Raw genomic sequence first — 21,605 nt, 5'->3', positions numbered from 1 at the left:
AGACCACTGGTTGAGAATCACTGCTTTACAAAAAACTACATCTGATGCAGCCATTGTCGCAGTTTTGTGTTGACACACGCAGTCGAGAGCGTGGCTACTTTGGTGATATCCTTATGGGGAGGGATGACGTATTTCCGCTTTTACGTAGATCCCAGTGGAGAGCATGCACTGTGATAGGTTTCCTTCTTTGACAAACACAGCTTGTGTCCAATAGTATTTTAGAAAGAAAAAAAAAGAGCAGACCCTAAAGTAACACGTACTTTTCAGCCTTCCTAGATATTAACACTCAAGTAAAAGTAAAAATATTTGTCTTGGAAATGTATTCAAGTAAGAGTGATAAGTACCAAAGAAATCTAATACTCAAGTAAAGTACAAATCCTCTGGATATGTACTTAAGTACAGTACTCAAGTAAATTTACTCCGTTACTGTCCACCACTGCTTAGGGTATACCAGTTCCAGTATGTAGTATGCCAGCTCAGTAATACGATTGCACAGGTTAACTGTAATTGTTGTATTTTATTCTCACCTGGAATGTAGCACCAAGTTAAAGAAATGGGAAATACCTGCAGGAAGGAGCATCAGTAGTAATAAATGAACTCTCAGACTTACAGATAAAGCAAGGCAGGCAAAAATCAATATTATTGGTATCACCTATGTCGACAAATAAACAGAAATTATTTTATCACAGTTGTTGTGCAAATATTCTACTGTTAAATATACTATAGCACTATAGTATATCTAAGAGAAGTTTCAATAATATCCTTTTTATTTGGTGGGAAGAAAATACATACCAGAAGGATAAAAGACTCTTGTAGAATAGTTTTTGTGCTGTGAAAGAATTCATACATCAATTCTGTAGCATTTCTAAAATAAAGTTAGCAAACTAGGTCCTCGTAGGCAAAAGAAGGTTCCTATGGAGGCCCCCGGGCCTAAAGGAGGCAGATTACAGAGTCAACCAAAGCTATAAATAAATGGGGGAGAGATTTCAAAGGTGTTTTATACCTCAAGGGAAATGGTTCAAGATATTTTTAAATTTAATATGATTCTATAAAATATAATCTCAATTGTGTTTGTGTGATTACACATCCTGTAAAGCCACTTCTTTTGTCAAACAAACATGATTTATCACATTGCTCCCTCTTATTCTCTTGTAAAATATTAATATTCATGGTACAACTACATATACTTATTTGTATTCTATCAGGCTTATAGCTCACATGAATGTGATACGTGTGCAGTAGAGCACAATCCAGGGCAGCATAAATTAAAGGACCAACACACAGAGGAAAACAGAACATTTCAAAATATTTATTTGAAGTAAAAATATGATGTTACCAAGGGAGGTCAATGGATAATTAATTTTTATCCAGCATTTAAATTATAAGCCATAACAAGAGACACAGAGCCAGTGAGTGTACAGTGAAGCTGTCTGTGTTCAGGTCCGCTGGAGACGAGTTTCTCCCTGTGGAAGCAGACAAACAAGTGTAATCATTATAAAAGTATATGATAACAAATTCTTCCCCAGTGAAATAAAATAACAATAACAAACTTATTATACAGGAGGAAGTTGTCACCTTAATTTTTTTCAAGACTCACCTCTCTGCTCAAGCAGGACGTCGCCTTCATATCGAGCAAGTCCAACAGCGTGTCTCTGCTCAGTGTCCAGCTCTGCCCACTGCTCCGTGGTGACAGCCCACGCCTGCTCCGCACTCAGCCACGACAACTGAACTGCACTAAACACCACCTGTCAGACACAAAGTCTAACTCAGACCTACAGGAAGCTCCGCGTGAAGACATATTTTAACATTTTCTAAACACGACACACATCACGTATACCTCTACAATATGTGTGGTATAGTGTCCATATTCTCCTTTCTAAATCAAATCATATATTCTACATGTCCCTTACGGCAGCTGTTTCACATCACTATTACATGTGTGTATGCTGTATAATTTCAAGGGTAGTAGCTGTTTGCTCCGTTACTAATACGTTTCCAGTTTATAAAGACTATATTTAACAGTGCACTCTGCTTTTTCAATATCGTCAAGTTGTTTTTCAAGTAGACTAGCTTCAATAAGAGAAACTAATTTACAAGAAAAAACAAAACAAATTATTTTTTGGGACTATTTTGTTACAATGTTACAATAAAGACTTGATTTATGGTTTGTAGAAAAAATGTAGAAAAAATTAATGATAAATGAGCCATGACAGTGTGACAGTGAAATAACCTGCACAATACAAGGACCCTGAAAATAAAGCAGCTAAATGGAATCAGCCATTAGTCATTTATAGTTAGCACCTATGCTTTTCCTAAAATTGGTTTATCAGAATGTCATCTAGGAAAATGGCTTCACTGATTCCCCTCTTTTATACTGTAAAATAGTGTAATTGTTATATTTTCTCAAAATTAAACAATTGAACCAAATTTGCCATTGGTGCTACATACAGATTTATTCTGGGGGTAAACATGGCTCTAAAATCATTGGCGAAACTCACTGCCATCTTTTTTGGTGTCATCAGGACGATGGCCTCAGGGGTGATTCCTTCCATTTGTTCTTGCACCAGAGCTGACAGCACCATATCCTCTATGCCCACTGGACAGAGACACAAACAAACTGCTGTCAGATAATTAATGTTTCTCACATCAAATCAAAGGAAAAAGTTTTCCTAAACTTTTATACACTCAGGGATATTTTTAATTGTACCTATCTATCTGGAAACTGTCACGTCCTCCTCACAGCCTCCTTTCTCTTTGAAAAATCAACTCAAAAACATTTGATCACAAGTTCTTACCCCCAGGGATATTATGTTCGACTGTACCTGCCAATGTCCCAATTTCTGTGAAAACGTCTGGTCCCCAAGCGCTGACTGGACCAAAGGCCTCAGGTCTGGACAAACGGCTTGTCAACGCCTCCATCTGCTGTTCTGTGCAAGGCAGGGATGTCTCCCGCAGGAACGGCACAGCCATACTGCAGTTAGAGGGAAAGAATTCAGGACTTTATCCTCCTCTGAGGCTAAGCAAAATGTTTTTCATGATGTTGTGTGCTGCTGAGAAATGTGCACCAGCCTTCTGTTAGTTAGCATCTGCTAGCATGTGATGTGAAATCAATTAATTACTCACTGAAACCACAAGAAAGTCTTTCTGTTACGGCCCTGGAGAGATTCATCATAATGTTTACTGGTGCTCATTACTGCTAAGTAGTGCACAAATTACTTACTACCTTGGATGCAAACTAGCAATATTTGACCCCTTTAGAGTACTTATATTTGTTAATGTTCCTCTTTGTTTTGATGCCATTTATCTGACATTTTGTTGTGTCTGGAATAGTGTTGGTTCTCTAATGTTGCTTTTGAAGACTCACTTATTGAATCGCTGAATGTGAGTCTTCTATATTAATTCTAACAGTCATTTTATCTTTTACCATCATCGTTAAGAGTTGTTGCTCTAGAAGAAGAAGCTGTATAAATACACATGAGGTATTTGGCTGACCTGAGGTTGTAGGGGCTCAGTCTTTTGATCTCTGAGGGATACAGACCACAGATCAGATGGCCAAATGTTGCCAGATCCAAGGCTGATAGCTGCTCCACTTTCAGTTTGCGTTTTCGCATCACACCTGAAATGACTGCTCTCATCTGAAACAAGGAATTTTAAACACCCAGTCAATCGTCAAGATTCAGTTTAATTATCGTTATACCATACAAGATTACATAACACAATGAGAGTTGTAGTTCCTGTACTCTACCCTGAATGATCATATCTTAATTGAAAAAGTGCAAGAAAAAACACACATTGCATCAGAATGAAAATTTTAAAAGTTCACCTTCTTAGGGCTCCACTCTGTTAGCGTCCCCAGATGTGCCAACAAACCCAGATCAGTGAGATTGGCGTCGTAAAGCTCTCTTTCTCCCATCTCAGTCACTACTGAGCCCAGAGCCAGCACCTGATCTGCTCTCAGCTCTCTCATCGGACTGAAGGACTGGATCGAATGAAGAAGCAGAACATGTTCACAACACAGATCATTTGATATCAGAATGCTACTCATGCTTTACTCAGCTGTCCTTGTCTCTCAGGGTTGGAGATGTGAATTCCTGTTCATTGTTTTTACTTTTTAATCTTCGAATTTACAGACAACAACATTTAAAAAAGGAATTTTTTTACAGAACAGCCTCAGATCATGCTTTTGATCATAGGAATAAGAGAACAGAACAAATTTGTTATACTTCTCTCTGCTACCCGAAGTAATTCCCTTCATCACAAGAATGGATATTGACACATTTTACTCAGATGATATAATTATTTGAACCAGATAGTCGTTTCAGACAGGAACTTGCTCAGCCCTAGATGATATTGTTACTCAGTTTTACTAACCTGCCTGAGTTTCACCCACACTGCTCGACGCTGCTCAGAGCTCATTGAGGCGTCTTGAGCAAAAACTTCTACACACAGTTTCATGTCTTCCTGTGTCATGCGGCTGAGCTGAGTGGATGTCCAAGCTGAGGGAAATGTCCCTCTGACGTCGGCACAGCTTGGAACTGGCACTGCTCCAAAAGACAAATAAAAACTTAAAACTGAAACATTTTCACAATTCATAATGAGTCATTTGTCAATACAAAATACAATTTGTCTTGTAGATAAAATGCATCGCACTCGAGGAAATATTTATTGAACCTTTTGCCTTCCTGCTCCGCGCTTTGACAATCCCTCGAATGAGACTCTGAGTCTGCTGTCTGTGGCGATGCTGGTCCATACACCGAGTAACACAGACCCCACCCATCACACTGTCCTCCCAGCGACTTTGACCCACCAGGACCTGCTCCACTGTGTCTTTATACAACACTGTCTGCACAGAGGAAACATATTATATATTCATGCCTGTCAGGGTATGTCATAGAAAGCCAGTTCAAGTGCAGTAAAATGAATTATTTGCACGGGCGGATGCTTTTGGGTGTTTACCAGTGGGATGGAGTTAATCTGCTTTGTTGAGAGAGAAAACACCAGCCTGCCCAAATGTTCCACATCCCCAACTTGCCATTTGGACGGCTCCCTGGCAAGTTCAACACATATCTTCTTATTACTGCTGTTTTATGTAATCCACATCTTATTGCCAGCACAATGCTGGAATCTACTATCAGGCATTTAATGTATTTCAGAATGCAAACAAACTATTCAGTATTACTTCCAGTGTACAACTCGAACATGTGTAGAGCATATTTTAACAACTTTCTAAATAAATACTTCCCATAAGAAATCAAAATATATAGGTCATTCTTACATTCACTTAAATGTGAGTTTTTAGCTATGCTATAGCCAGGATGACAAACACTAACTGCTTCTCCAAACTCCTAGTCCAGACTAGCCAAGCTAGCTGTACAGCTAACTGTACGACTGCTACGGGTAGCAGCAGTTAGTGGTTACTCTGGTGATATGCTGCCCCCTATTTGTTTCCAGTATGAATTCAACAGGTGACAGTTTACTTAATTTACCTTTACATGCATTTTCACTTGTATGTGTGTAACCAATGATCTGTTTTAAATCAATTTGTTGACATATTGTTAGGACATGTGATGTTTTTTCCAGCAGATGCGTAGCTTTACCCAAGCAAGTCTTTCTGAGTGAGAAGTGCACTAATGTCTCTCAAAGTCTCTTTGGGAATGCAGAAACCCCTCATCTCCTCCAGCCGCAGAGCCAGAGCTCCTTTGTCCACCAGAGCCAAACTGTCCCGGTCCAAGAAAGGCAGTAAAGGCCCCAGGATGTCCAGAGTGGTACCATCAAGCTCCCCCTCAGCCTGAGAAGAGCCCTATAGAGCACCACATACAGTCAGTGAGCCTGGATTAGATGGATTTCACACTGACATGACACTCATGTGAAAAGCTGTTGAAAGATGAGTCAGGTTGCGCCTAAATTTCTTCTTCCATCTGTTTCTTTCTTTTTGTGTGTGTTCATGCTTGCTTGAGAGGCCTGAATCAACAAATGGAGTTTGCTCTTTCTGGCCCATTAATATGTTGATACAAATCAAATACATGACTCACCATCCGTAACCCGACCTGATTTCATTCAACCACAAACAGCATCTCTGAGTTCCAGTTTATGCTCATGGTGCCATTTTATCATATCAAATACCAAGACATTAATTTCAGATGTCTTTTTAATTAGTTAATGATGTTTATAAATTACATGCAAATTACATCTAACAATGTGTCTTCTGCACATCATGTCAGGATACGAAGCAAATGCAGTATTCGTATAGCTCATGCTGGTGTTTTACCAGCTCAGCAACGGCTTTCTCTGCTAAATTCGTCTGCTTGTAATGTGGCAGCCTGAGGAAATCAGCAAAGTCTGCCTGAATGTGTTCCAGCACGGCTCTGAAGGAAACATTTGAGAGGTTCTCTACCATCGTCACACTGGAAAAGAAGAAGACGAGTTGTAAATCATCTACAGATAAACTGTGAAATATTTTTGTAAAGAGCAACACACATGTTTAATTAGGCGATATTTACGGTAATGTTGCAGCAAAGCCAGGGCTCAAAGCACTGAGGTCGGGTTCAGGTTGTTTCCTCAGTTCGTCCACAATACATTTTCGCTGGTAACACAGCCAAGACACATCTGAACTCGTTAGACTCAAATGTGACTTTTAATTTGTTTTCATCAACAAACTAATGGCTTTTGTATCAGAGGCTGTGATAAAGACATTGAGGTATTCTGTGTGTTGCTCACCAGAGCAGGTCTCACGCCTCCAGGCAGCTCACTAACAAACTGAAGCAGCTCCGCAAAATCAGTATCGTTGCTCCAAAGCCTCAGAAAGTCACAGCTCATTCCACCTGCAATATGACCCAGATCCCTACAAGAAACAGAGCAGCCATTATTTAAATTGTTTATTGAGTTACTATCTGACCCTACAATGACTGGATCTGTTCGTTTTGAATCTCTAATTCAAATTGGAGGTTAAATGAGGTAACGATTGGACTTATAGATCTGAATGTTGTGCTGTAATTCATTCAACTTACCTCGCCATCTTGTTTGTGATGTATTTAAATTCCTGGATCTTTTTGAACAGAAGCTGAGCCTGTCCGCGTGAAGAAAAGGGGTGTCAGAATCAAAATTTTGACTGTAGCTAAATTAAATTATGGTTATGACGAAAGATCAATGGATCAGTATCATGCATGTTGAGCCCCTTTACTACAAATCATATAGAGTTATTTTAATTTGATTATAAGTTTATTTCAGTACTAAAACAACTGAAATCAATTCTTGCATATAAGGAAAAAGGTAAAATCTAATTAAAACCCTGCCTGGTGCGGTGCTTTTTAAAGAGTTTTTTAGTTTGTCAAACTAGTGCTCAAATATGTTGACGCTGCACGCTTGCCTGGGAGATGTTTCAGCAGATGTTTGAAGTGATGTATTGAAATCGCTTCAAAATAATGTGAGAAACTTTTTAAAAGAAAACAGCTTTTAAGTCTATACGTTTTCGATACCTAAAATATTTGGAGTAAAATATATTTTTTAGTGGATTATGTCCAGCATTTTGGTCCAGAGGGAGACATTTTCAAAATGACTAGTCAAATTACTGTTAAAGTTGATATTCCTGGTTTTTGGCAATGTGATTATTTTCATATTCATAGAAGTCAGATCCTTTTTGTTAACCATGTTTGATGATACAATCACCCTTCTGTGAATGCAGGCAAAAATGTTCATGTTAAATATTTTACATCTGGATATGATTTGGAAATGCATTACTTTTATGTATCATACTTCATTAATAAACACTTGAAAAACACATTGTGTTTATGTACAAGTCCTTTATATGTATAATATATGTACTGAGTAAATAAACCTAAAGTGGATAAGGTTTATGTATAAGTCTGTATTAACTTAATTTGATTTTAAAAAGTTATGTAACTCCTTCACATTCACGTTGAAAAACGTTGTTTTTAATCTGACCCACAGACTAAATTTATGGGTCACTCTATACCTAGGTCCTCTAAGTTCATGTCGTGGATTTTCTTGAAAAAATTCATGTTGAAACTTCAATTAAATTCATGGGACCTTGGGCATTTCAACCCAGTCCAGAAAAAAATGTACGATTGATGAGGCTTCGAAATTTTGTTCAGAGGGCCAATCTTAATATCTTATTCTTAGAATTCTATAAATTCATCATACATTTTTTTTCGAGGAAGTCCATGACATGAAGTGGGAAAAGATCTGGATTTTGGGTGAATTAGCATGAAATGACCCTAATGTAATAACATTTGGTTGAAAATGTACATGTTATCTAAAAACTAAGAGTCGCTGTTTTAGCCAAATAATTTTTTTGAGGGTACAGCCAGGTGGATTTATAGTTTAATTGCTAGTAATTACAATCTGACAATAAAAGTGATAATGTGATAAATGTTTAATCACACACATAACGCAGGGTAGTGAAACATTTAACTTCAGGGTTATTTAAATATAATATTTTAGGTTTAATATTCAGTGTCACAATATATTTTAGTGCAGCCACTAACTGAATAGGGCAATCTTTATTGATATGACTCAGGTCTTGTTAGGCCGAGAACAGAAGATGAAATACACTCTTGGCTGTGACAAAATCCCTTTAAGGTAGCCATTATTAATTTAAACTACACTCCTCCACACCATTGTACTACATCCAAACTAATTAGCTTGATGGCGGCTGATGCTTATGGAGTATTAATATCCTGAAAGGCTCACCTGAAGCATATCCAATGAGTTACGGATTAATGCGACTGAAAACTGAAGCTGGTAACATTTTCCTCTTAAGTCAGAGAGCCGCCACCCATTGTTGTCATATCAATGCAGCTTCAAAACAGCACACAAAGATGGATCAAAGTAAAAATGTGCACCTGCTGTGACGACCAGAGTATGTCTCTGTACAGGTTTATGTCTTGTAGGATCGCTTCTCCATTTAAGGTTTCTGTCAGCTCCCTTAGAGGGACAAATGGCAGCAGACAGTTTACCTGCTGAGTGCTGTTCTGAGAGTCTCTGTGTAGAGCCTGTTGACATAAGAGAACAACAACAACATTGTCAGTTGTGAAGGGGAACTGTTAAACCTTATAATTTATTCAGTCTGTTACTTCTACTGTACTGCATATGCTTTATAACTGTCGATCCAACAACAATGTTGCTCGGATGCGTATAAAGACATCTTGTTCTCGGATAAGCTTGTGATGAACTCGTGGGTTCATGTGTCGAATGTTAAATTTACACTATTGCTAAGGAGCAGAAGGCCAGTCAGGGCTGGTTTCTTTGTCTGTTGAATATTTATAGACGGGGATTGTTTTTATTCCATCCTTTGTATCACTTCCCTCTGACTTCTGTGAAGGTATGTTGGATCTTCAACGCAACAGTGTTTCCTTTATTTAGACTTCATTTTAGACAATTTTTTCACAGCACAGTGTAAACCCAGAAGCCCTTAAATGGAAAGTTCACCCTCATAAGCAATTTTTTCTGTTTTCTTTTTTGTAGTGCTGTATATCTATCTAGGATGTTTTGGTCTCTGTTGCAGTGTTTTGGACATATCTCCCACAGAGATGTCTGCCTTCTCTCCAATATAATGAAATTAGATGGTACTCGACCATATTCACACACTGGCCATTTTCCCCTCAGGAAAAGAAGACCCATTAGCTTCGATGGGATAAGAAATAGGCTTAAAGTAGTTCTAAAATGTCAACACCTATTATGGATACAATAATTGTAGCTTGGATGTGAAATGTCAATGTAATCAAATGATAATGCTTGTTAGGAAGTGGTTGAATGATAACGTTGGCTAATGGGTTATCCAATATTTTGTTTTATCTCAAAATATCCAGATTTTCATTATCCAATAACTTTTAAGTTGCTTATCAACTGGTAGATGATGATATGATAACAATATCTCAGATTATACGACCTGCAACCTATGACAGAGCAGCATAACATTATCCAGCATTCTAGCTCCTCACCCTGAGTAAAACGTCAGAGGAAAATGTGAATACAGTCAATAGCATCCTATGAGGATTTTGAACCCAAACTTGGATTTGTGAGATTTTAAGGACTGTGTTTCTTGCATTCTGGTGACATTAAAGTAATGAAAATAACAAAATATTAAGTAAAATGCAACAGCACTTAACGCTTTTCATTCATGCATTCCTTTTTTGCCCTTTCCTTTCCAGAGTCCATGCACGCCACTGTTCTATGTTTAGTCAGCCTCTTGATGGGAACTGACATAAATTTCACAGCCTCTTTCCTTTCAAACTTTATGTAAGAAACCAGAATTCCTCTCTCCAGGGCATCTGAAATTTGTTTAAACAATCTGTCTCTTCTCCATTTCTCTGTCCTTCTCTTACTGAGGAGGACGAGGCGCAACAGTACAGCAGACTTCACATTGTATCGGCGAGAGAAACTGGTTATGATAATTAAAAGTGGGTAAGAAGGGTGAAAAAATTGTCAGAGATACGAGAGAATTGTGACCCTGGGAGGAAAATGGGAGAGGGCAAAGTAAAGAAAAGTCTCTCCCAGGAAAATTGGAAGGGTTGGCAAGAATGGCTGAGCTGTGACTTAGTTAGCATACTGTACTTAACCTCCTCATCCATAAGCAGATGAAAAGAACTAAAATACCTAATATGAAACGGCTTCCAACAAGGTCTGTGGTTTATCTTTAATAAATGGTCATGACTTCTGTAAAGAGACATTGCTGTTGAGTTTTTTAAATGTAGCCTATCTTTCTGACCCCTAAAGCTTGATAAGCTGAGTTCCATCTGGCTCCATTCTAATCAAAAGAAGGCAGACATCTCGACAGCTGTTGTCTCCAAAATTCTGCAACTCACACTAAAACAGTCAAGATGGATAAGTAGCACCAGTATTTTAGATTTCGGGGTGAACTGTTCCTTTAAAGGGCCCTTTAGAAAACACAAGGTAGGTTCAAACATGCAGATCAAAAGGAACACTGTCAGGAAACCTGAGATAAATATAACTCAGGCTGCAGTTTTTTTTTTGTTTTAATGAGATATTTTCCAGTAAGTTTGAGGCTTCTGGAGTAAAAAGGATGGTGTTGAATCGTTTCAGCTGCCAAAACCATTTACTCAACATGGTGAGTCGTAGCAGGGTAGGACAAGAGAAGAAAAGTTAGATGATAGCACCTTTACCTCCTGCATTGCACTGTATAACATGGCTCTTTGGCCGGGCTTTAGCTCAGTTAGCAGCGTCCTCCAGCACTGGCAGTGGGCAGCTTCACTGATCTCAGGCCACTGGAGGTCTCTGAGCACAGCGGGGGAGAGACCAGAGTGTAATGGTTTCAGTCTGCACAGTTTTTCCATGGTGAGCTGGCAGGGAGAGAGAAGCACGGTGGTGAAAGTGCAGCTGGCTGGAACTCAGCAAAAATATTTTGAAAATGTCTACTTACAGTGGTGTCCTTTGATATCTTGGAGAACATTTGAAAAGCCTAAGGAGAAAAAGTTGCAAGTAGGCGTACGAAAATACAGAAGTGTTGGCATTTGAAGAGGGTTTGATATCTGGCGTAAAGGTCACATGTTTAATCAGAGAAAAAGAACACTGCAGTACAGTTAGGTCAAACCCAGCAGTACATTTTACAGGTTGTGAAAAATGCATCATGATTTGTGAAAGCATTTATGATTGCCTTGGCATTTTTGCCAATTAAATTTGTTAGAAACTTTCATTAAAAATCACTTACAGTAACACTTAATTTGAACAGGTTCACATTTTTTTAATTTACCTCTTAATAAGCATAATAATTACCTCAAAATTAATTGAAAATGATCCCAACATGATTTTATAATAGTCTGCTATTTTCCAACTAGCAGTTCATAAATAGCAGGTCATTTATTTCATACATTTTCAGGAAACTTCCACCTAGCCTCTGTCTAACCAGCAAATCATTGTAAATTGCTAATTTACAACAATTCACTGGAATATTCAATAATATAGGGGTGTTTTTTTTATTATTTTTTTTTTTTTTAAATTTACGTATTTTTGCTGTAAATTAGTGGCAATTTCAAAGAAATTTCAAATGTGTTCCATGGTAAATACCACTTGCTTACCATGAAATTTGAGGACCTGTAAAATGAAGTTTTGTCCACATTACTTTGTACAAAATACTGCAGAACATGTAACAACTGCGCCCAAGAGGTAACAAATAAATTCCTTGCTGACCTGTGCTGGAGAATATTTGTGTAATCCTGGTTGTGAGAGGATTTCCAGGAGTTGTTGTGAGGGGAGTGACAGCAGGAAGGAAGCTCCTAACTGAGGTAACAGTCCAGTGAGGGGAGACAGGTCTGAAGGAGCCATGCTGCTGACGTTCAGCGTCTGAACGGCTGGTATCAGCCAAGAGGACAACTGTCCATCACACACAAATCAGCCCAGTTAGTCAAACATAATTTTGGAAATAACAGCTGAGCACATAGAGAAAAAATATGAGAATGTCAGTGGTTTCAAGAAGATTTAATGAACAAGTAGTGCTTACCCTGCCACTGTCACTGATGAAGCCCTTGGACATGCACTGAGCCAGCTGCTGCCAGAGAGCTAAAGACCCCGCTGAGTCCTGAAGAAATGAACCCAGGTCAGCTGGATCCAGGTAACATGTAAGGACCCCTAACCTGCAAACAAAATTTAGAGGGTGGGGAGTGAAAACTTTATTTTCTATATAAAACCACACAAATCAATACATAAACAAACTATGATCTAACTCGTCAATGCCAATCAGTCACAATCTTAAATCAATAAATAATCTCCCATAGAGGTCACATCGTCAGGACAGGAACACCTTTGTCAAGTACGCACTCAGTTGATTACACTTGTTCATAAAACAGAACGCAAAGTAACAGTGAACGCAGGACTGAAGCTCTGTATGTTAACAATGTTGGATAACTCTTACATGTTCTGCACCTCTAAGAGATCCTAAATAAAGATAGACACACGTGAACATTAACTGAGGCTATCTCAGTCCCACCTCAGAATGTTATCACTGGTCAGGTTCTTCTTCTTGTTGAAGAGGGTCCGCAGCACGTGGCGCCCCCGGACACCATCCAGACTGCTGTTGCCTAGAAACTCTATCAGGGGGGTGAGCTAAAGAAGACAACAGATTAAAAGTCAGAAAAAAGTTTTGTCTCTATTACTACAATATCGACACTGCTCCTTTGCATTTCACTATCCATTTGTCTTTTATTTGACTTCAGTACATCAGAGCAAGGAGGATGTGGGTGCATGACATGGTCACAGTGACCTCAACTTTTGACCACCAAATTCAAATCAGTTCATCCCTGAATTCAAGTTGTTGCTTTTTCCCAATTTGAAGAAATTCAGCATTACGAGACTAGGATGGACAGATGGACGGACAACTCCAAAACATAATGTCTCAAGCCATGTTTGTGGTGGTGGTGGAGGAGCACTCATCTACTAAATCTCCTATAGGACCTCAATTTAGATGAGATCTGTTTACTGCGAAGGCCATAAAACCCTTCTGTGGCCTTTACGACTTGCATGGAAGCATCCCAACTCATGTATTTAGATTTTTCCCTTAATTTGTCATCTGCACTTATGTAAGATCCCCAATCCATGGCCTGAATAATCACCTGATCATGTCTGTGATGACTAACATCTGTGACAGAGATTATGTTAAAATTAGCAGATTGGCCTCTTACTTGCTGTGATGTCAGTTGCTGAAAATGACTGACTGGGAGGTAAGGTAGAAGCGGGAGGATGGAACTGAGAAAGTATGGTGGCCACGTAGGGACATCACCCAGAACACTCGACTGCAGGAGTCGTTTTACAAAAGCCTTTTTCTGCAGTGACTTCATCCCAGAGCTGTGATCACGAATGGCTGTCAACCTGGAGAGCAACACAGACGCTGTTCTGTTACCGTCAGGAAAAGATACTGTATATTAAATTGAACGCAATCATTTCGTAGGTCGGCAACTCACACGCTGTCGTTGACTATCAGGGAGGCTGGGAAGCTCATGATGTCAGAGACCGACATGAAGGGAATGAACTGCGACAGGTCGACAAACAGTTCTGGGGTCACTCGGGGGAACTTATGGATGAAAGCAGCGGTCATTGTTTCCATGGCCTGCAGCTCTTTTTGAGAGGCCTGACAGAGATAACAATAGAGCAGGACAGAAACTGTATGTGTATTCAGTTTGGCCCTCTTTAAATATGCATGGGCTGTGACGCAGATCAAAGTAAAACAGAGACAGCACAGGTGAGTGTTAACAGAACTATAGGCAGAGAGACAGCACAGTACATTCTAAAAAGAACTTAAATCTGCTAAAAATGCTTCATAAAAAGTGTCACATATAGAACATATTCCCACAGTGACCATTTTACCTTGATGTCACATTCAGGGTGTGAAGCTTGAATGCTGGGATGATGCCGCTGTCATATAAATGTAGGGAATCTTACAAAATGATATTATTTCACCACTTCCCCACTGATAAGAGACTGATAAGAGGATGGATAGAGGACATCGGGCCACATTTCAAGGTAAAGCAACATTTTAAACCACTAGCTTTTGTTAGACAATGGCTAGGGTTAGCATTAAACCACTTCCAAGCTAACGTCACTGCTTGATATATGACAGGAAAGACATGAATTAATTCCTAAATATAAGCATACAGCTTGGATAGATTTATTTAAGCCTGGAAGTGAAACACATTGGATGTAATCAAACGGTAATGTTAGCTAGGAAGTGGTTGAATGCTAATGTTGGCTAATGGGTTATCAAATATGTTGTTTTTACCTTGAAATACAGCCCGATGTCCCTCTGAAATTTCAATATGAATCATATTTTTTGTCGGTTATCAATCAGTGGTGGTCAAAGTGGTGAAATGATAATGTTTTGTCAGATCTTGTAGGTTTATACAACAACCCATTAGCTAATGATCACCAATACGATAATATGTCTAATGACTAATCCATGGAAGATTTTCACCTTCGTGCATTTTTGTTTATGATCTTTTCACTGGTTATAGTGTATTTTTTAGTAATTGTGCTTTTCCTTCACTTTTTTATGGTTATGGTTATAGACTCTCTCACCTCCCTACACATGTAATTTGAGGGTAATTTAGATTCAATTCCTAGCACAATTTTTTTTTATATTTGTATAGATATCGCGATATTATCATTATCCTGAATTCATTTAGCCACGATAATCTTGCTGTAAAATACTGATATCATGAGAGCCCTAGTTGGAAGGAATGAGAACTACATACCTACATATCACCACACAGAAGACGCATGCATCTACTCATGGATGAGAGGCTAGCTAAATAAGATAACTAAACTAGCTACTGTTACAGCTTAGAGGTAGGGGACGCCAATAATGTCTTCAATGTCCTCTAATGTCTAACATCTCCACAGCCCCAAAACTCAGCATCTCACATCAGAACAATCCAGATGGATAAACTCCCCTCCAGGTGAGAGTTAAAATGTGTATTTTTGATTTTGGGGTGAACTCCCCCTTTAAAAACAAACCTGGTCGGTTTCAACATGTAGCTGGTCCCAGCTCTGATGCATATGTGAGAGGAATCTCTTCACAGCATCTTTTTCTGCAGACATCACAAGCGTACGAATGCTGTCTCTTGGCATCTGAAGGTACTCCTGGCGGAACAAAGTGATTCACCTCAGTGTAAAGTTCAGTGAGCTGATCTGAAAGATTGAAATGTGAATGTAGCTGCACAGGCCGGTACCTGCAGCAGAACCCTGAGTGCAGATGAGTTGTCGTCCCGCTGGATGAGGTCCCACAAGACGGGCTGATGTAGCAGCAGAAACAAGTTATTTACTCTCTATTCTGTGTGTGTGTGTGTGTGTGTGTGTGTGGGTGTGTGTGGGTGTGTGTCACTCAGCTATCTTACACTGAAGCAACTCAGCAGGTCCTCTTTGAGGGTGGTGTTCTGCTCTCTGCGGAGGAAGACTCCCACAGTGTGAAGGACGCTCATGGAGGCCTCTGGCTGCAGTGTGGCCCAGGAGGTGTTGTCAAGGAGAGTGGAGACCAGGATGGCCTGGCCCAAACCTTGCCTCGCCTCTCTTTCCCCTTCGTCCAATCCAGAAGAGAGGCCCACCATGAAGTCCAGGACACGCAACACATATCCCAGCACCACTAAAAACCCTTCACGCTCCCCTCCCTCCACCTCACACACACTCAGCTTGTGTATGACTTCCACCAGCAGCGGAGCCGGGTCCACACACAACTGTGAGGTGTCAAACTCATAAGGCGCGGGTAGCATGTCAAAAAACCACTGCAGCAGACACTTCCTGCCCTCCAGCTCTGCCTGCAGATCAGCACAGAAATCAGCAAACTGAGGCATTGATCTCAGGAGTCGATGGTAGAGTGTGGCATTGAGACAGATGTACTCTCTCAATCCATGTGTATGCCCACAGAGCTCCAAAAGCGTGGAGTTTGTGAAATGATGCACAGCCCAGTCCTTGTACTGGCAAGTCTCCTCGATCGTGTCAACATGGGAGAGGTTTTGTATTTTGGAGCAGTAAGCCGTGGCCCAGCTGCCCTCTGGCAAGGACTGGTGCGAGTCCGTGGACTCTCTCCCACATAAAGCTGAGATCAGGACGGAGTTGTTGGGTAAAAAGCAATGTCTGAAAGTCTGGGCACTGAGAGACCTGCTGCCCAACTGGGCCAGACAGTTCTCATCGAGTCCTGGACTTCCTATCGGCTCACCTGACAGCTGCACACACAGTTCGTCTATGCTTGTCTGGTTAAAAAAATGATAGTCCTTTGTCAAGGCAGCCTGCAAATAGCAAAGTAAGGATAAATTAAAATTAAGTAAAGGGACCGACAGAAGCCACAGACATTTAGCAAAAAGTTCCCGGAAAACACTGCAAGCAGTTCATTACCTGATGTGCTCTCTGCACCCAGAAAGAGGAGTTGGCACACACCGTGTTGTTGAATTCATGGGCAAAGAACTCACTGCAGACGTGAACCCAAAGGAAGTCCTCCTCCGCAGCAGACAGGTACCAAGCCGCATCAGAGCATGTGGCGTGCAGGTCGAGCCCCATCTCAGCCACTGCAGGATCAACTGAGCCGTTCTCCCCTTCAAACAGTTTGCAGTAGAGGAACACAGTGAAGTTGGAGACGCCTGTCAAGCCCGGGATCGACTCGTTACATGCTGCCTCTAGTATTTCTATTGAGGTGGAGAACTCCATCTCTCTCTGCAGGTCGATGCTCTCTCTTGTTTTCCCTGTTTGTGGCTGGTTGGACTGCGAGTGATGAGGTGCGGTGGGGAGTTCATGAAGGCGGTTTTGTTTGGAGGTTCCTGAAGAGGGGGCTGTTTTTGATCTCACTTCATCTCCTTCAGTGGAGGGGCAGGACAGGAATGGGATTGAGCTCGGGAGACCCTGGGACATCACGCCCAAGGCCTGAGTGTTCCACGTCACGTTATGTCTTATCCCCCTACATGTGCATGGACAGAACAATGGTAGAATTCTGTTTTTGCAAACAAATTATTTTGAAACATGTGGTCATATTCCTAAAATATCTTACCATAAGATCAGTTGTCTCAGGTCGCCTTCATGAGAGAAACAAAAAGCAAAAATTAACAGAAAATCAAAGTGTATGAGTGGTGGAAAAACCAAGTGGAGACTCCTGTAGTACGTGCCTGATGTAACAGTGCAGCTCAGCTAACAATGCCCAAGATATAATGTTACTGACATCAATGAGAGGATAAAGAGATTAGCCGGGCTAACAACAGATGCTTTCATCGGCCAGGATGATCACAAAGATTTTAAAGCAGTGGCACTCACTGTCACTGTCTCTCCTGGATCCTTCAGGTGAAACCAGGGCCAAATTCAGGAGGCCCCTTAACAAGGGTTTATCTTGGATGAATAACATTAAATGCAATCTCAATAATGCATGATTTACTCAAACTTTTCTACTATCACCACTTATCTCAGAGTCATCTTTTGAAGCAAAGCATCCAAATGTGAGAGTGCATCTACACACAGCAGCATCTGCCATATGAACTATAGCTGGAAGCAGCCCTTTCTTAAATATATACCGATTTTATAGTCTTAAACACTTTTCAAGATTTCATGGCTGTTTTGACTGTGCAAATATCCTGTGAGGCCAACTGCTCAGCATACTCACCAACAGAGCACCGGCCCTGAGGGTTGGGCTGTGGCACGTCCACCAGAGTGCTGACATCATCAAGCAGCACCATGGTTACTCGTGACACCTTTTTCCTCAGGTTATTGTAGACAGAACTACCCACCCTGTGCAGGAGGCCTCTCCTCAGCCCGTCTAAACTCTGCACCAGAGCTAGATTTTTCTGTGCCAGGTGGCCGCCTCGCTCTCCTCCACCTGAGCGCGATAACACCTGTAGGAGTAAACTTTGCACAGAGTCTGGATCATCCTCTGTCGCCATCATTTCATCCATAGATCCATTTACAGAAAACCCATCCTGCCTCAAGGCCTCAGGGGGCAAGCTGAAGGGCTTTAAGCGTCCAAAGGCACTTGAGCCTTTATTGTGTTCAGCACCTTCCCCTGCTGGGTGTAAACTGACCACAGGCTTCCAGTTGCGGGTTTCTAGGAAACGCAGCAGCTGCTGAAGCCAGCTAACATTGAAGGCACAGTCACTACGACCCTTCAGAGCACAGATAAAGCCCTGCAGGCCTGCACTAGCCTGGCCATAAGTCCCACTGATCAGAGCCTGAAGCGAAGCTTCCAGCACAGCGCTCACTGTCCTCCAGTTCTGAGACAAGTAAGTCAAGAGGGGCCTGTTGGGCTGACGCTCTGATAGACTGAGCAGGCTCTGCAGCAGCCCCAGGAGCCAGTCCCAGTGAGGGCTGCCCCTTAGGGACAAAAACCAGTCCTGCACTCTGACGCTGGGTCGCGGTGGCACCCGGCCGTTCCACTGGTTCAGTGCAGCACTCCCCTCAGACTGGAGAAAGAAATCCAGCACCTTCTCCCAAAGATGATCCTCATCTGGCTCGGCTGGTGCCTCCTCCAGCTCAGCACCCATCTCTTGGAGGTACAGAGAGATGTTGTAGAGGAAGCCCGACAAACGGTGCCTGTCAATTGGCTTTTTTAAAGAAGGCAGGTTCTTGTTTGGAAAAAGTGTTTTTATGCTCCCCATGATATTCCTCACCCAAGGGTGAACAGGCTCGTCCTTGCTTGTTTCTGGAGGAGCTTTCTGAGGACTCCAACCACTTCCTGTACTCCATTTTGAAAGTATCTCCTTAAGAATGGCATTTCTGCTGTCCTCTTTACCACCTCCTGAAAGAGTCCCATTAGAGCCAGCATCAGGTATTACATTTTCATTCAACACAAATATTGCAACTAGCGACATGTTTTGGGGGTGCACTCGCCTGTGTTCTGCGGGGATCCTTGTCCCAGTAAAACAGCACAAACTATGATGCTGGTGAATCTAAGAGTGACCATCCCTGGCCCTTTCTCTGCCATCTTCATCTCATGCCAGTCACATCTTTGTCCTCATCCTGTTTCTCCTATTGATTTCACAACACCTCAAGTTTAAACAGATGCTGCTTTTTTTTTTAATTTTCATTGATGAGATGGACTCAAGGAGTAAAGTATCTCAGCGGAGAGGAGGCATTAAACCTTAATGACTAGCTCCCACATCACCTTACCACTTTCACTGCATGGTCACTGAAACAAGCATCAGAAATGTACTTAACTTATAAAAACTGGAAGAAAACTGAGTCCACATGTGATGCTGGAAAGAGTAACCAAAGAAAGGTTGTGAGTGTGAGAGAAGATATTTAAACACACAGTTAAACACAAAATTATGATTATTAAAGAGATACATTTTACAAAAAGAATACATCCTGTTGAAAGCATTTTTTACCAACAGTAATGAGAATGTAAGGACCAAAAAGTCAGAACTCACCAGCAGTTACAATCCATTTATTCAAGTATCCCTTCAAGTTTTTGCCAGCTTCTCTAACTTGGTCGTGTCAACACACTCGGAGCTGACCTCTTTCTGAGTGCCACTCTCTGTTACACCATCACTCTGACTTTCTCTACCTTTCACTCTCTCCTCCTGCACCCCTCCCACCTGTGTCCTCTATCCCTCTCTGTGCTTTCAAGCTGCGTTATTGTCTTTGGGGCTTAAGAGTTGAGGCATGGCTTCATATTTCAGTCCATCCTGCGATGCTGCAGTATGTTTGTGGGCTTTTTTCTATGACAATGCACAGGAAGAAAAAAAAAAGACAGCAGTGTGGTTAGACTTGCATGTACTCAATCCTTTTTGGATGTGCTATACGTTGTGTTCCTTGTTCAGTATCTTGGATCATCGAGAGGCTACAGGAAGGACACAGCACTCAGCTAGGTGCTCAAACAAGGTGAAAATCTGGATCATGTTAATCACACCCAGGATATCTATCCCATTCTCTAACTGTCCGATGTCTCCCACTGACTGATTCCCCATTGAGCTGTCTCTCAGCTGGGTCTCATCTCGTGACTCTGGGTTTGTTGGGGGTGTTGTCTTACCTACGAGGCCGGGCCAACGGGACTGTGCAGGCTGTCACTGTTTAGACACATTTATCCCCTTGGTCAGGCGTACTCACATTTGAGCCCTGTGCGAGGGCACGGCAGCCGGCTCCCCAGAGTCAGACCACTGTCTGCAGGCCCTGAAACCCTAGAGGACTAAGTGAAAGGACCACCCCCTCCATCCACCTGCCTTAGCTGTATGATACTGTGGCCTGCACAGGGACAATAACTTCCTCCTGTATTATTGATGCGGCAGGGAACAGCGATCACTCAGTGCAGCAGGGCTCGATTCGCCACAGGAATATTCAATGAGAAACTGGATCCACCCCATACGTTCCTCCTCCTGTCTCCGCTGGAAACTCAGGCATGGCATAAATCAGCTGGCGAAACTCGCTGTTGAGATTGGAATACTTGGTCTGAGTCCAACTTTCAGCCCCATCCTCGCATGGATATGTAGAAGCAGAAATACTCCAAATTACCCCCAAACTGAGTTGGATTTTTCGATAATTTACTGACATTAGAAGCTGAAGAACTGATTTCACTTGCTGTTTTAACCATGATGGATTTATTTAAATTGCACCTTATCAGCTATGTAAGAAGTATTTAGAACCTTTACTTAAGTTAAAGAAGCAATATAGCAGGGTCCAAATGCTCTGTTGCAAGTAAAAGTCCTGTATTCAAAGTAAAAGTAGAAAAGTATCAGCATGAAAATATAGTTAGTGCCTTCAATACCTAAAGTTACAAGTTACTACTGCAAATTGGCCCATTTCAGAATCATACTGGAATGTAATTACTGATTAATCATGTATATATCACTTTAAAGGTACAATATGTAAGAATTGGCCACCTCTTGAATTCATACTCACAAATAAGGAGCAACGTATCAAAGTAACCACTAACTGCCGCCAATTTTATGCCAAGTTAGCTCAGTTAGCCGTGTAGTTAAAAGTGCAGACTGTGAGAGATGCTAAACATGCTTTGCAACGCGATGCACATGAGATAATTATTAAATAAAGTTATCTACAATACCTCATGTTTTTCTCTCATATCTATCAAGGAACCCTAAGTTTAAACCCTAAAATAAATAATTTATTTAACCGAAATTATTAAATTGGTTATTATTTCTTCTGTTCCAATTGGC

The 21,605-nt window shown here is 41.1% G+C and overlaps 1 protein-coding gene across 1 annotated transcript; it reads right to left on the bottom strand.

The window, feature by feature from the left end:
* Positions 1-1,326: 1,326 nt before the first annotated feature.
* Positions 1,327-19,972, bottom strand: LOC115579910 (stereocilin). Its single transcript, XM_030413634.1, has 30 exons — positions 19,863-19,972; positions 19,324-19,688; positions 18,104-19,231; positions 17,501-17,525; positions 16,855-17,410; positions 15,861-16,748; positions 15,696-15,758; positions 15,481-15,606; positions 13,932-14,098; positions 13,653-13,839; positions 12,962-13,077; positions 12,476-12,608; positions 12,166-12,348; positions 11,399-11,437; positions 11,142-11,318; positions 8,862-9,011; positions 7,008-7,066; positions 6,718-6,841; positions 6,501-6,583; positions 6,269-6,404; positions 5,598-5,800; positions 4,957-5,047; positions 4,672-4,843; positions 4,372-4,541; positions 3,824-3,979; positions 3,493-3,635; positions 2,823-2,971; positions 2,499-2,596; positions 1,598-1,745; positions 1,327-1,463 (listed from the first exon to the last, which is right to left on the bottom strand). The coding sequence occupies exons 2-30, from the start codon at positions 19,421-19,423 to the stop codon at positions 1,375-1,377; spliced, it is 5,859 nt and encodes a 1,952-aa protein (XP_030269494.1). The 5' UTR covers positions 19,424-19,688; positions 19,863-19,972; the 3' UTR covers positions 1,327-1,374.
* Between the last annotated feature and the right edge of the window lie 1,633 nt (positions 19,973-21,605).

Source organism: Sparus aurata, chromosome 4 (genome assembly GCF_900880675.1).
Source record: "Sparus aurata chromosome 4, fSpaAur1.1, whole genome shotgun sequence".
NCBI lineage: Eukaryota > Metazoa > Chordata > Actinopteri > Spariformes > Sparidae > Sparus > Sparus aurata.
This window is presented reverse-complemented; position numbering and strand designations above follow the sequence as displayed.